A 16,224-nucleotide genomic window follows, 5' to 3' on the forward strand; every position below is an offset into this window, starting at 1 on the left:
CCTTTTTAAAGCTGGGTATTGTTATCTTCCTCCTACACCTAATCTGTTCCTTGCTTTTTGCATCTCATTTTGCATGTTGGGTTTTTCATTTTGCTCCTCCAAGATTCTGGTGTTCTGTTTGCTGGATAGTTCTAATTTTGTTTTTTTTATTTCCCCCCCCCCCCCCCCCCATATGATTTCTTGCAGCCTAGCCACAATCCAATTTGGACAGATTGGTTTCTTACTGTGCTTCCTTCAGAAAACATTGAATCTAATATATTTTCTTTCCGATTTAATTTGTACGGGATTCTAACACAATACAAGGAGTTTGGTGAAGCTTCCTTTCTGAACGATCATTCTGTTCTGCTCTTCTCCTATCCTATCCTTTCCTAAGCACCAGAGATTTTTTTCTAATTACCATCACCCATCTTTTCCTTCTCATTCATTGTCATAAGAATACCACCTAGGTATGCTTTTCCATTACTTCTCTTTGTTCACCTGATGTTTCAAAATTCAGTGCATACACTGCAATTCCTGCACTATTTATCTCTGTATTTTCCAAACAGACGGATGCATAGGTAACTACTGGTTAAGACTCTCAATCATGCTGTGGAGCGTTGATTTTTTTTTTTTTTTTCTGTAGAGATAAAAGGCTACAGAATTCACACTGCCTTCTGGACCTCAAAGTGGGTGTTCATGTACGGGTGGCCTTTATCCATGGCTATTTTATGAAGGAGGCACTTTATTTTTTCCTGTCTTCCAAATCTATAGAATCTAGAGCTTATCTAAGGAAGAAGAGAAAAAACCACCGCAATCTTTCCCTTGCTTTGAATTTGAAAAAGCAGGTAAATTTGTATTGTGATAGTTAGGCCTTTTGCACTTTTTTGTCTGTCTACAGCATCTTGGTTGATTATTGTATTATATTATATTATATGTCACAAGGTAGAATATATAAAGCTACAGTTTGATTAAACTTGGTCAAATGGTCATTTTTTGCAGATAGAGCTGATCATAGGGCACATGGAAGTTAGAAGACTTCTAGGTATAGACCTTGAAATAAATTGGAACATTAAGTTTTGGATGTGAAAGTTTGGTGCAGAAGTTAAATATTCTCTGTAAGTGACTTAAATTTAGAATATAAAACCTACTAGAGGCTATGAAAGTCAGAAAGTGGAGCTGGAGCAAAACTAATTTAGTAACATAAGCATATAGTATTTCTTCAATTTGTTCCTCTGAACGTCTATACTTCATATAGTAGTACCCATAGCATACAGGATATGTAATGTGGGTGACTTTACATTTTGGGAATAACTTCTGCATTCAGAATAATTAAGCCTATATGAGCAAAAGTTTTTTTGCTTTTGCCAACAGCAACTGCGATTGTTTGGTGCAAGAACACTGTATTTTACAGGTTCCTTGAGAAAGCTCTGTTCCACATATAATAAAATTGCTGCCCTGTTCTCTAAAGATGATGCTGTGTGCCCAAGTATAATAAGCCTGATTTGGAGAACAAACGCGTTTTCGTGTTGATTTGGTATTTGAATGTAGTATGGAGTTCTTTGCCAAAGTCTAGTATACTCTCTTGTAAAGCATGAATTTGGGCAAATCCAGGTAGATTTGAAGTGGGAAGGGAAATGACATTAAACAGTGGCTTAGAATAATTAGAGTTTTTGCAATTCTTCAGACATTAGGAACGCTTTGTAAGTGTTGATGTTAGTCAGCACTTCATAACTTCATTCATGTCCTATACAGAAAAAGTTAAAGATCTGAAACCAAAATAATGTCCTCCTTTTCTGGAATTAGTCAGTGTTTGGAAATAAAGGCATAATTTCCAGAGTACGGTTGCATCAGTAGTATTGTATCAGTGTGGAGGGCAGTTCGTCTTGAGACCTCAAAAACAACTTCTTTGAAAATTTGCCAGTACGTATTAATTGAACATTACAGGTAAATTTATAATGCCAATCTTTTTTCTGTTCGGTGATGGCATTTTACAGAGTTGGATGCTTCCTTGTGACAGTGTGACATATTTCTTTTTAAGTCCAGTGGCCAGGGACTTCTGTATTAGTATCATTAGCTTGCTGAATGTCCTTTGGTTAACTCAGTTTTGGGCTTAAGAATATAAGAAATATCCTGATCGATCAGACCACAAGTCTGTAGAGTCCAGTGCTCTCTCCCTGGCAGTGGCAATTGCAGATGCTGTTTCAAGAAAGGCTGCAGCAGGGAAGCCTTGCCACTTTCTGTGATCTGTTCCCCTCCTAACCCTCCAGTGTCCAGAATGGGCATGTAGGAAGTACATCCCTGCTTACTCTTTTTAGTATTAATGGATTTGATGCCAAGGAGTTTTGTCTAATCCTCTTTCTGAACATGATGGGTTTGTGAAGTGTGGGACGGTTGTGATTGCGAGTGATACCGAAAGCATAAGCAGATCAGAAGACACTTGAAGACTTCTATGCTGTGGCCTTTTTTTTTGTTAATGCTTGGCTGCTTTGTTCCTTGAACCTTTCAGAATTAAGTATCTCAATGCTTAGATACTCATTTTTCCCTCCTATAAGACAAATGAAAGGAGAACTGAGCCAATGGGCATGTTGTAGTAGTATTATAATTGCTACTAGCAGTACTTACTTTTTTTTTTTTTTTTTACCAACTGATTCAGTCTCAGTGGATAGTTAGTAATATTTTTGCCGGAAGGGAAGACAAGGTAGGGAAGTGTGTTTGTAGGAGAAGGCTACTTGCTTTGGGTTGGGGCTTTCTTTTTCAAAATATTTCAAATGTGCATTTTCCTGCGTTTAAACTCAAGAGTTTTGTTGTGAACAACTTGAGCTGGGTTTGAAGGACAGAAACGTTAACTGCAGTACCTGCCTTGTGAATGGCGCGAAAGCTGTTCTCTGACAGCAGTGCATTCTTCCCTACCCCCAAATTTAAATATATCTTGAACAGAATCTTGTAATGGAACAGTGGCTAAGGATGTACAGCTTGCATCTATGTGTCCAGATAAATACCTTGCATTAAAATTTAGGGAGAGAAAGTCAGAAAATTAAAGAAAATTAATTACACTTTCAAAGTTTTTCAGAAGAATAAAGTTAACGTTATTATATTGAGCTTTTATTTTAAAATTATGGCTTTGGACCACATAATTAGGGAATGAAGGCCTATTTTAACTACCTGGTGTAATGTAACATCTTTGAGATTAATGTTAAAATGAGCTTGAGAAGAGAAGCAACAAATGGGAATATACAGAACAGGAGGAAGAGTGGGTGACACTTGGTCATGGAAGAGCATGCTTTGTGTGGATGGTGCTGTTTGTAGTCGAAAGGGTGACTTTGACCATGTAATCAAAAGCACTGTGTACACAGTGGCTAGTAAAAATACTGATTTGAATCAAATCTCAAACAGATGAAGAATTTCCTAATTTTTAACCTATTGGCATCCAAGTGTATATTTTTTTAAATTGTATGCGCCATACTGGGAAACTTGCAATCTTACTCTGACGAGCGAAGACTGGAGTCCAGCAGAGAAATGTTGTTAACTCTTTTACAGAATATTGCAGCTGGTATTGTGCTCATTTACTGTTTCCCCCAGATAGTGAAAGCATCTTTCAACACAAAATTGTGGAAACAAGTTTCCATTAATATTAGGTCGTACTTGTTCTCCTCCCTCCTCTTGTCCCCCGCAAGGCTATGATATAACTCTGGAAATTTCCTTACAGGGTATTTAGCTGGTGCATGATAAGCATATCAGAAATGTTTGTTGTTTTAACAGGCACGGTCTTAGCTTACTTTATCTTGGGCAACTTGCTTGTTTTAATCCTGTCTGTTTGTCTTTGAACATACCAAAATCTGTTTGTATTTTATTTTTCTTTAAAATACTGAATTTGAAACACTAAAAGCTAGTCTCATTTTGAAGGGCTTTTATCATGGTGGTTTAAAAAATATCCAAAAAAGACTAAGTTGGATAGCTGGCTCGTAATACACTTGTGATGACTTAAATTTGTGTATAACAATTCCAGTTTACCAAGCAGTTGAGAAAGCAGTACATGTAAGCATCATTTTAATCCTGTAGTAAATTAATAAAAAATTTCAATTCACAAAATTTCTACTGAAAATTCCACTTGTATCTAATTGCTGTTAGGGCAGATGCATTAAATTTATCCACAAGGTGAAATCTAGCTTCATAGTTTTCCTTACTGTTGCTGAACACCTATTGTCAAGTCGTCATACATGCAGTTTAAACAGCCCCTTCATCCATTTTAGGATGAAAGAAGTTTCTTCAGCAGATGACTTGGGATTGGTGGGGTGGTTTGTTTTAAACTTAGTAATCTGTGCAGGCCTTCTGTCAGTTCCACCCCTAATGCCTTCACTTTGTTAACAGAAGACAGTATGAATAGGAGTCTTCTTGAAAGAACAAGATAAAAGAAAACTGATTTTTACCTGGAATTATCTGCATGTAATGTGTGGGATGGAGGGAATCTTTATTTGGAATTACAAATCAAAGTGCTCTGTGGAAAAAAACCCTGGCTTCAAATAAAGAACTGTGCATCACAGTAAAAAAAGTATTGTCAAAAGAAACTTAAGTTTTAATTCTTTATCTTCAGTGCTCACCGTGGCCTGATACTCCTACAACATTTGTAAACAACAGTCCTACTCCTGCTCCAACTTTTACCTCTGCTCAACATAATACCTACAGTGTCCCAGACAGGTAGGTTTCTTTTCTGTATCCTAATTAAAGACAACATTTTAAAATCAGGCTTATTCAAAAATGTTTTTTGAGTAGATCGAGGAGCTTGCAACTGTTTTCTGGTTCCACTGGGGAATGAGATTTTTTTTTTGACCTGTATATTTATTTTAGAGTTTGACACTTGCATCGTGTGGTTCAATCATAACATAGTTACTTCTGCTTCAGTGTTTTTCTTTCTCACTATACATCATTGGAAACTTCTTGTCCTTTGCTATATAGCAAATACTTTACCTTTTAACTATTCTAGTTTAGTCCTTGTCTATGGAAACTAGTTTTTTTCAGTAAGAACAGTCTTTGTTCCCCACATACACAGTTTGTATAATTTGCAAGAAAAAAAAACCACAGCAATAATCTTTACAAGCTTTTCAACAGAAATTGTATTGGTAAAAACATTTTGTATTGAGGCATTAATTAAACTACTGTAATTAAACTTGGGGTGATCAAGGAGTGATTTCCAGTGGTATTGTCTGGTCTATATACTTCTGTTTTGTCTGCCTTGTATTTTACTATCTCTTCCTCAGTCACTCTTTAGGGGACAGATAAGTGGCCGTATAACTTCCCTTGAGTGTTGGTAAAACTGCTTCCCCAGCTGATAAAGAATACACAGGAATCAGATGACTTGCATGTAGAAGCATGGTGATCTTGAGTTTAACTGCACTTTCACTCTATGCAGCGTTTGTCTTTTGACAGTGATTTTTATTGGTTTAGGAATTTCAAGTTATTTTTCAGCAATGCTTGAATATTTTGCTTAATAAAATTCTAGTAATACTTCCTTTTCTTTCTTCTTTTCTTTTTAATCTGTAGCAATTCTTCTTCCCCAAATCATCAAGGAGATGGAACCTCTCAAGGGTCTGGAGATGTGAGTGTTTGCTTTCTGTTATTGAGCGTGGCTATATTTGTGTCAGCACATCTGATTTATACATACCTTGACATTAATAGGTACTGAGGAAGTGTTTAACTGGGGGAGTTTTTTTATGGTTTGGGATTTTTTTTAATATCCAAATGATCATATCCAATCTTGTTTCTTACAGCAGCTTCATCCTTCAGCCACAATCCAGGAAACTCAGCAATGGTTGCTCAAGCATAGGTTCTCTACCTATACAAGGCTTTTTTCAAATTTCTCAGGTACCTATAGTTTACTTTTTTATTTGAAGTCTTTCTTTGTGTTAGTGAGCAAATGTTGTGTGGGAAAATAATTCCCTAAAAACAATGTGGCATCAATGTTCATTGTAATTTACTGATTTGCTTATTAAGTGTTCAGTTTGCATTGGAAGGCTTTTTTTTTCTAGTGGCGTTTTGCACAAACTCGCCCTAAAACCCGAAAGAGAAGCTAGGTTCTTTTTTCCTGATAATAGTTCACAAAGTCATTTTAACCTTGATAAGTCCTTTGAGGAAAGGTGAATGAATGTGGTGAGTCAGACCAGCAGGCTGTCTGTTTTGCTGTGCTGTTTCCTAGCGGCAGCCGGTATGGAATGATCTCAAAGTGCAAGAAATTGCTAACGCCTGACCCACGTTAGATCTTTTCTTAAGAGTGTGATTTAATTGTGGTGTATGAAGCTGTCATCCTTCCAAACCGTGAAGCTGTTAGCAGTTGTTGTATTCAAAGAAACGGCAACTTATTTTTTGTATTGAACTCTGCTTCACTGCCATGCAACAGGAGATGTATTTGTCTACCTTTACCTAGATGTATTTGTCTATTTTTTTCTTTCATTTCAGCAGAATGTCTGGTCGCTCTTCCTTAAATGTGTGTCAGTGTAATTCCCACTATATGTGTGGAAGCAAGAAATGGCAATAGATGCACTATCTGGGGCCATGTTTTGCTGTTTGCTTCCTCAGTCTTCCATGTAATTGTGCAAAGAGTGGGATGACACAGTACACACCATGAGTAAAATTCCTTCTTGGTTTTCTTTGGTGATACATGATGAGGAGAATTGATGAATAACTCCTGCTCTCTGCCTCTTAGCTTAGCTCATGCTTCTACCTGATTTCCCTTTGTACCAGGCATCTTCCCCAGTCAAGACCATGTTCGGTCAAGACTGAAAGTACAGATTCTCTAATGTGGCATTCTTGAAATCTGTAAGACTCGGAAGTTTTGTCTGTTCTGTAGCTAATTAATTCTGTTTGCTGCTGCCTAATGTTTTCTGCCTAAAATTCATACTGTTTTCTGCTAGGACATACAGGTTCTGAGAAATAAGCTCACATTTAGCCTTTCTGAACAAGCTGGGAAGGTGTCATCCAACCCTGAGAAAGGAAGTTCTGCAGTTTCACTAATGAATGAACCAGTGTTTTGCAGTACCTTCCTCAGCAAACCATATGGAAACATGGTGTTGATAAAAATCATTTATGTATAGTTCTGGTGACATTAATATGGGAAGCAATAACTAAAATTTTGTAAGCTACTGCTAATAATAATATAGCAATAGTATAAAAATAACTAAAATCTTGAGACTCCAGGGGTCCACAGTGTTTTCCTATACACAGGCTGTATGACTTCTCCAAATAAAAATTGACCAGACCTTGAGACGGTCGTGAGGCCTCTTGGAAAAACTGCAGCTTTTGGCACATAAGAACACGATTTCTTTGAGGAAAAAAACACAAATTAACATACATAATGTGTAAGAACCACGTGGCACTACTAGCTATCTCGGCAATAAACTGGTGCCGTCCTGGGTTCCCCTCCTCAGCGTGGCTCAGTACACCATCATAGCAACCTGTTCTTATACCTTAGTGGGCAGTGCTACCACAAGTTTCCCTGGAACCAATAGCATCTACCAGCTCATCAAGACTGACGCACTAATAAGGCTCCTTATTTAATCAGTGCCACGATGATTTTATTTTAAATACCATGGACCTAATGGAAAAGCACAGTATTTTATAGTCAGCCCCTGCAGTGTTGGAAATTGACCATTTATTCTCCGGCTGCTGGTTAGTTTCTGATCTGTGTTTCACGTCTCATGATTGCTAAGCTTTCTCAGTAAACTTTAGTACCAAATTTCTGACAAAGACCCTTAGAAAACTTTTAAAGCGGTTCTTCTTTTTCATTATTATCTTTATATGTTTATAGAAGTCAAATACCTGCTGGCTGCTAGATTTTCTTTGAAGCAAGAGGTGTAGTGTAGCTTTAACTGATAATTCTTCAGGTGTGGTAGGGTTTTTTTTATTATAGTACTTAAGGGGTATGATGACATTACTTTTTCAGGCTTCTACCTATGCATTCCTAGGTTGTCTATGGAGTATTTTCATGAATGTAGACTGTCTTTTATTTTTCCCTGTCCTCCCACTCATCTATTACAGTGACTGATTTTTTCAGGCCGTTGTTTTCTTTGCTTCTAAGAAGTGTGCTTCCTTCCATTTTGTGATTAGATCTGCTTAGTATCTTTTATTGAAGCTTCATTTGCTAAAGTAAATGTTCTGGGAAGCAGCTGGTTTCACAGACTGCTTATTCCCAGGATCATTTGAAGAAAAAAACAAAAACAAAACCAAAACAAACAAAAAACCAACCAAAAAACCAAAAATAAACCAAAACAAAAAACCAACAAACCAAACCTGCTTTTGGATGGAAGTATCCCACAACCTGTATTTTCACCATTCACCCTGTAGGCTGCTGATGTACTGATTTGACCACACTGATTTAGTTACACCAGCCTTTACCAGCATCTTCTGTAAATGAGTGCGCTGTAATAACTTAAGCGCGTAGAGCTTATGATGTATCAGTTGAATGCCTGCGATGGTTCCTTGAGTGGAGAAACCATCAAATATCTTTGCTCTGTATTTTGCATGAATTTCAAATACACTAACCTCGGTGTCAGTTAAAACTTTAAGTCATTTAAGCCATTGTCTGGATACAGGAGGGTCATCTTCTCTGCAGAAATTGTGTGCCTTGCAGACTTCGTACTTTTTCGAAGATGTGAACACCACCAAGTGAAACTAACCACCTTTGGAAAATTGGTCATTTTTTCTTAGTGGTAGCTAGTGCCTATTCTAAATTTTATTTGCTTGTTTGTGTTTGCAGGATTCCTTTTTTATAATGGTAGAGTTTGTTATTCTTAGCTTAAATGAACATACACTTTATTTTAAAAAGTATAGGTGTTCTAAAATAATCTTGCTAAAATCCTTGTGTTTCTCCAGGTGCTGATTTATTAAAGCTGACAAGAGAAGATCTGGTACAAATCTGTGGTCCAGCCGATGGAATTCGGCTATATAATGCACTGAAATCCAGGTAACACTTTGAATGTGAGGCTGAGTGGGTTTTTTTCTGTCATTTACTAGGATCCCTCGTCATTAGAATTGGGGGATCTGGGAAGTCGGTGTCAGGATGGGTCTCTATGCATGTTGAGAGCTCTCCCAGGAACTGGCAGCAGTATGTTTAAAAAAAAAGAGCCCCCTGTGTACGCCTTCAGGGCAGACCCCGGATGAGATGCAGGCACTGAGGAGGTCAAAGGGGGGCTGTAAGACTGGTACCAATGCAATTGGGCACAGCCAGTTTCTTGAGAACAGATGGATTTGTTGCCAAGGCACAAAACTACTCATTTAGGGGAGCTAAGAACAACCCCAAGGCCTTTAGAGGTTCCAAGTGTTGGGTGCCAACACCAGCAGCAGCCCAGCTGATGTAGCTGATTCTGACTGAAATGGGTGTTTGTTACCATTGACCTTTACAAGAATTGTTGTTGTTACTCAGTAGTTTTGTTCCAGGATTCCAACAAGCAGCATCTTGACGAACTCGGAATTGATTGAAATTTTGTTAAAATGGGGTAGCATCTGAGAGACCACTTACCATTATATTTTTTTTTTTTTTTTTTAAATCAGTGAAAGAAAACATTCAAGTGTACTATTAGGCAGAACAAATCTACATTCGCGGCATATCAGTTTGTGTATTTCCAGGGCAAGTAACCTTTTCTCTGACGTGGCATTTGTTTGAATCGCAGGTCTGTTAGGCCCCGTTTAACCATCTATGTCTGTCAGGAGCCATTAAGGAGCATACAACTGGAAAGACAAGATGCAGGCAATGGTGATAGCAGCAATGGTGCAATATACGGTACGGTGCATAGGGGGGCGTCTCTTAGCATACCATTTCTGTGCCTTAAAGAGACTAAACCAAGGTAGATGGGAAGGAAAAAAGAATAGTGAAGAGGCGGACCTTCTGCTTCTGGTGTACAGAGAAAGCGTAAGAAGTTGTATTCAGAACAACATCGCTGTTGTAATGCTGCACGGGATGAACAGAACCTTAAAAACTCTCAAGGTTAAATCATTGATTTTTTTTCAGTCTGTTGATAAAAGTAACTGTAGTTACATGGTAATTAATTAAGGAGCTCTCAAATTAGCTGTGCTGTGTTGTTACTGCCAAGGTATTACCCAGATAAATGTAGGCGTGTGTAAAAGCTACGTGTAAATAAAACATTTAGATTCTTTCCCATTTTCAGTTAGGTTTTGCTGTCATTTTCTGTGCAACTGAACTAAAACTGGTTTTAGCTTGAACAGAAAAATGCCCAAGCACTGTACAGGCTTGTGATTTTAGTAGTATTTTCCTGAGAGGTTTGTTTCAACACAGATGGGAACTTTATATTTAATTTTAAATTCACGTCAATCTTACAATTAAGAGAATGGAGCTATTTGAAATTATTCTTTTCTTGCTCTTGCCTTTGAGGGAAGAGACCTCTCCCCAACCAGCCAAAATCTGTATAGGCTGCTGCGGTAATAGTAGTTGTGTGTTTTCCATGCAAGAATTGAGGTGGAGGAGAATCCGTAAAAAGGATACTGGCTCTGTTGAATACATGTTTTCCATCCGGATATCTGCAGTCTTTGGTTTGGGACAGAAAAATGTGCAAACATGGAGCTGCCAAGGGCTTTTAGCACTATTACATAAGGCTTTAGAGCTGTAAATACAGCATCAAACTGAACAGCTGCTTTGTCTTACTGTTCTGTTTGTTTGTGGTGTTGTATTCCCCTACCCCCTCCCCGGCTCCCCGGCACCCTTCAGCTCTAAGATGATCTGTAGGAAATTTATTCAGACATTTGAAAAAGGCTTTCTTTACTTAAAAAAAAAATAAATAAAATATCTACATCCCTATTTAAAGCAACAGTGTAGTAATATAAGTCAGATGTATTACCTGCTTCTTTTGAGACAGTCCAAAACTACTTCTAAAGTCATCTTTAGGTGACTCTAAAGATCCATTTAAGTATGTTTGGTGTGACTGTGCCTTTTTGTACAGGATACAGGAAAAATGTGGAAGTTGCCTTCAGTATCAGAGCAAAGAGAAGCCTCCCCCTTGTCAGAGAGGTGTGCTTATGACTTCATGGCAGTTCATGCTTCTTAGTGAAAACGGGGAGAGTGAAGGTTTCTAGCTTTCAAAATTTTTTAAAGCCAGGGTATAAACAAATTCAGATTTTTTCACGTACTTCAACACTTTTTCATGTGTTACCAATTCGTACCATGCTTATTTAAACAAATTTTTTTCTTCTAGTTTATCACGCAATCTACTTAGAAGAAATGGCAGCCTCAGAAGTCACACGCAAGCTTGCTCTGGCATTTAATATTCCTTTGCATCAGATCAACCAGGTTTACAGACAGGGTCCCACAGGTATCCACATTCTTGTTAGTGATCAGGTAATGGAAATTTTATTTTCTTGACAAGTTTTATTATGAATTAAATAGAATGGATGATTTTCTTATGCTTGCTTTGTTACTTTTTTTCTGTTTGATAATGGAACATGATGTTTAGAGTATTTTTTCCTTTATATTAAAATAAGCAGAATGATCTTTAAATGTCACTCCTCTTCTACCTGAACAAATTCAGATTATGAGAACAACAACTGGTCTATATAGTTCTGAGATGCTGCAGTAACTACTTAGTATGTATTTATTTTGAACATACCCAAAGGCAGGGAGCATTTAAATACTGTTGAACTTGGCTTACTCCAGCATCTGCTATGCATATTTAGCCTTCAAAAACTACATTAATAGGCTCCCAACTGGTTGTCACATGATTAACAAGTGGTATTTTGACAGTAATGTATTTTAATTTAATTTGGTGTATGCTTGTCACCTTTGAACACTTGCTGAAGAAAATCAAAATATGCCTTTTCTTTTAAAAGGCTGCTTAATATCTGATGTGTTTATTTCTGGCATTGGTCGTACTCAGGAGGGTTTCAAAACATTTTTCTTTTTTGTAGATGGTTCAAAACTTTCAAGATGAGAGTTGTTTCTTATTCACCACAATAAAAGGTACAGTGTCCTTTCTGCCAGCTAAAAACATAGTTGTTGATTCCACCAAGGAGCCTTCCTTAAAGCAGAATACTATCCTAGTAAAACCTTCCCCAAGCAAAGAGTAACGGCAGTTCCAGTGAAGGCTGGCAGGTAAAAAACCAGTATCTGCACCAGTGTAGTGGCAGAAAGCGTCCATAAGTTCCTCCTCTCTCAGCCAGACTTTTTAGGCTCCGTGTAGCACCTCAGTCTTTTCTCCAAGCTTACAGTTCAGAAACAGTGCAGCACTGGTGCAGATTTTGAACTGGTGCAGATTGTATCTGCAGAAACTGTTAAAACTAAACAATTTCTCATTAGATCTTCAGCCCAAGGAGGACACTTTTAAAAGCTACGTTTTTGCTGGTTTTTTCCTTTGGCTTTCTAGTTTACCGCTGTGCATCACAAAATAGATGATTAAAAACATAAGACTAAGGATTTATATTGGTCTTGCAGCAGTTACTTTCTGTGATATTAACTCACTGTCAAATGAGGTGGTTTTAATGCATACTAGGAAGAGCTCAGAAATAACTGCAAACCAAAGAGATTTTCAAAAGTTAGACTAAATGCCTGAAGAATAACTGAGTAGCAGGTTACCGGTGTTTCACTTTTCAAGTTCAGTATTTCATAGTAGTAGTGAACCACTTTTACACAGTCCATACGTCGATGTTTTGGTGTGTTGGATAGGATATTTATGGTTTTATTTATGAAAGACTGACACTTTTTTTTTCTTTTTCAGCTGAGAATGGTGAAGGCTTCCATATAATTTTGAAGTGATGTCACACAATTGCTAGATTGATACTCCAATGCAGACTGCAGTCCTGCCTAAAGATTATGAAGATCATCCAAAACCTTAGGATCTAACTTCACCGTATAAGATGTTTCATATTGAAAACACAAAATGACCTTTCTAATGAGCTGTTTCATAGGTGAACTTTCTTATCACTGCCATAGCTAAGTGTCCTCATGAGAGGTATAATGCCATGACAGCTTACGTACAGGCATGGAAGACAATGTAAGCAAAGGTGCTTGCCCTTTCCTGAAATAAGGCAAATTATGGCCAGTAGATACAGTTTCTAGAAGGGAAGCACTGTTGCTTTTCTCTTACCTGTATCCAGTTGGAGATGAATGTAAACTTATTTTGGGGCATTTACCTTTCTGTGCCAGTTTGTCTATTACTTGCTTGTACCTTAATGCTGGTTTTATTTTTTGATGTTAGCAGAGCACATATTAATCTGTGTGGAGATGAGTAGTTAAGCTGATAGTGATCAGGTTGTCGGGTCTTTGAGAGTAAAGCTGTCAAAACAGCTTCCCGTGTAAATTGTGTATAAGAGTGTATGTAAAAGAAGTGTAAATGCCAGAACGGGGCTTTTAAGAAGCCCTAGACAGATGCAATATATGCATGCAGCAAACTGCATTATCAATAGTACCTTATTGGAAGGATTAATATAAATCCTGTGGGGTACCAAGTAATTGTGTTTTGCTTTAACAAATTTAATGGAAAATAATTGCCTATGCATCCTTTATGTTTAGTTTCCTAGGTTCTCTGCGGAGCACTGCTGCAGTTTAACTCTTTGCTTGTAAAATTGTGGGTTTAAAAATACTAGCTGTGAGAGGTGGATTTTTATGACTTAGCGGAATCATGCTGATGAGGGACGATGACCCACTGGCACCACGGGGCTGCCATAGCTTTCAGCAACATCAAATGAATTGCTTAAGAAACACTAAATATACACCATTTAAGTCTCCTTCCCAGCAGGTGAATGCCTTGCTGTAGTTGCTGTTACGGACAAGTATCTCACCTTTTCTGTTGACCTTTCTTCGCCCCTGATCCATGCTGTACAACTGTTACAGTGCCTCTTCCATATGACCAAATATTTACTTTTCTTCGAAACAGGCAATGTGCTTTTTCAATATTTTGGGTATTTCTTGTAAAGACATGGCGCACAGCATTTCCTATCTTAACATTAAGTGTAGGTACTTAGAGGGGAATACTCCAAAAGGTATTAAGTGACAGTTTCACAGCTGTCACTTTTTTGCCTTTGACAAGTTTCACCTTGATCTCTGGCTTTAAAGCTTGGGAAGAGTTTGCTTTTTATGCTGCAGTGTTCAATGTAAACAACTACTACAGCATGTAACAAAGCAACTTTGATTTTTCTTTTCATTCCCTCTTTTCGTAACTGTCTCAAGTGCTTAGCAGAAAAGCTTCTGAAAGCTGTAGCATTTTGAAAATTTAAATTCATCCAAGCTAGAGTTTCTTTCCTTTTTTTTTTATTTTTTTCTGCACTGAAAGTAAAATTTTATGTACTTAAACATTTCTGCCTATAAGTTGCTCATCTTTGGGTATTGTTTGGTCCTAGTATTTTCTTGAACTGACACTTGTGTCTTTTCAGCTCACACCATATTCAAATCCAAATGTTTTATAAAAGTGGAAAAATCCTTGATTGGAAAGTATCCAAATATCTAATTTTAAAGAATATTGAAAGTTGTACAGTAGTTTGTCCAGCTCACTTGAAATTGGAATTAAATTATGGCACCAGCAAATTGCTTTTGTTTTTTAATAAGATGTACACATTTCAATTTAAGTATAATAAATGTTTTTCAATAATTTTGTAAATGTGCTTTTCTTTTGGTTTACTTAACTTACTTCTTTTCCCCACACATTAGAGACACTTCTGTCGTGAAGATTATATTAACTGCAAGACCTACCCTAGCAATAATGGTAGGTAACGCTAAATAGTGGGAGGAAACCAGCTCTGTGGTTTATCTAAACCACACCCAACACATGCACACAGATCTTCTGCTTCTAATGGAAAATGTAGTTAAATTTGCAATAATTGAAACAAATTCAAATTTGACATCAGCTGATTGTTTATTTAAGTGTCCTATATCAGAGTAGGTTCCATTTGTTTTTATACATCTTTAATGCAATAGACTTACAAGGTTCATTATGTTCTTAGAAAAAAAAAAAAATGAGCCAACAAAAGGCAACACATCTTGACATCCTGGTACCAATGACCTTCCTGGTACAGTTGAGAATAAAATCTGCTTAGAACTCCATTGCAACAGTATCTTAATGGAACTCTTAAGTATGATTGTAACAGCACTCCTCCGCTACTGCGCAAAACGAGCCCCATCGATCGGCTTATTTGGCAGTAGTAAAGAAACCCACGTACTGCCCTCTAATCTGTAATTAATCCTCCGAGTTGAGATCCTAATTTACCGTCCCCATTGTCTGTGTACATGTGAAGCATGACCACAATACAGCCGCTCTTGTCCGTAAGTCTCTTAATGTTCACACTCCTTTTAAAAAGTAGCTTAAAATTTTGTGGGGAAATTGCAGTACGATCCAGTAGTAGCTTCTCCAACTGCTTTTTCAGCCAGTATTTCTATTAATTTTCAGTAAACACACAGGCCCTGAACTCTTAAAACACACACACACACAATCAATCTTACACAAAAAAGGCTTTCTGAACTGTTGAGTAGTTTGTCTCAGATAATTAAGTTGCTTAATATAAAAAAGTTCATTTATCTAACCCTCTAGCACTGAAAATACTAAGGATGAAAGCATGGCCTTAAGAGTTAATACATTACTATTATCATTCAGAAGTTGACAGCATCTTAAATAACCCAAATGAGAAGAGTCTGGCTTTCTACATTTGAAAACCGCAGGTTTGGTTTGGTTCAACTCCTGCCTACAGATGTGTTTGCCCAGCTGCTTGCTGTGTCCCTAAAACATCTGGAACAAACAGCTTGAACTGAATTCCTTGCTCCATCACAGTTCCTGTGACTGAACCGGGTTTCCGTGCTTCGGCTGTAGCACGGCATGAGTGACACAGCCCTCTTCCTAGAGCCGCTGCACCCTTCCCTTACAGCCTGAGGAGGTAACTGAGGACGCACAGGACTGGCCTTATGGTGAGCACCATGTATGAGTGTGGCAGCCAATTAAGAGTGGAGTGCAGAAGCTCTACCACAGCGGGTTTCTTACCACTTTTAAAGGCTGATGGCGTTGGGCATCAAACGTGCTTCAGTGACAGGCAAGCTTTATACTAACACATAGTTCAACGGAACCAAGTTCAAAAGCTTGGAAAGTATATAGTTATCTTGAGGTACTATCTTACCTTTTGACATTAAATATTATGTCCTGTTATGTAATTAAATACGAAGCTGAATCATGAAAAAGTATAAGCTGTTTTGCTGTAAGAGCTCATGATTACCTTGCATTTTTTTTTTTGGTCAACATCCGCTAAAGCTGATTTGTCCTTTAACCTGAT

General features: G+C 37.6%; 1 protein-coding gene across 3 annotated transcripts in view; it reads left to right on the forward strand.

Annotated features, from left to right (window-relative positions):
* The window catches only part of UBP1 (upstream binding protein 1), a 40,653-nt gene extending 26,092 nt beyond the window's left edge, over window positions 1-14,561 (forward strand). For 2 of the 3 annotated variants that reach the window (XM_082499118.1, XM_082499119.1), the window contains 8 exons: window positions 4,571-4,674; window positions 5,518-5,572; window positions 5,748-5,838; window positions 8,842-8,932; window positions 9,639-9,748; window positions 11,175-11,317; window positions 11,884-11,935; window positions 12,690-14,561. In XM_082499118.1, the coding sequence (XP_082355244.1) occupies window positions 4,571-4,674; window positions 5,518-5,572; window positions 5,748-5,838; window positions 8,842-8,932; window positions 9,639-9,748; window positions 11,175-11,317; window positions 11,884-11,935; window positions 12,690-12,727 (684 nt within the window). In that variant the 3' untranslated portion in view covers window positions 12,728-14,561. Of the gene's footprint in view, window positions 1-4,570; window positions 4,675-5,517; window positions 5,573-5,744; window positions 5,839-8,841; window positions 8,933-9,638; window positions 9,749-11,174; window positions 11,318-11,883; window positions 11,936-12,689 lie in introns of all 3 variants that reach the window. The other variant, XM_082499120.1, reaches the window with a different exon arrangement.
* Window positions 14,562-16,224: the final 1,663 nt, after the last annotated feature.

Source organism: Vanellus vanellus (assembly GCF_965231255.1).
Source record: "Vanellus vanellus genome assembly, chromosome: 2".
NCBI classification, from domain to species: Eukaryota; Metazoa; Chordata; class Aves; order Charadriiformes; family Charadriidae; genus Vanellus; species Vanellus vanellus.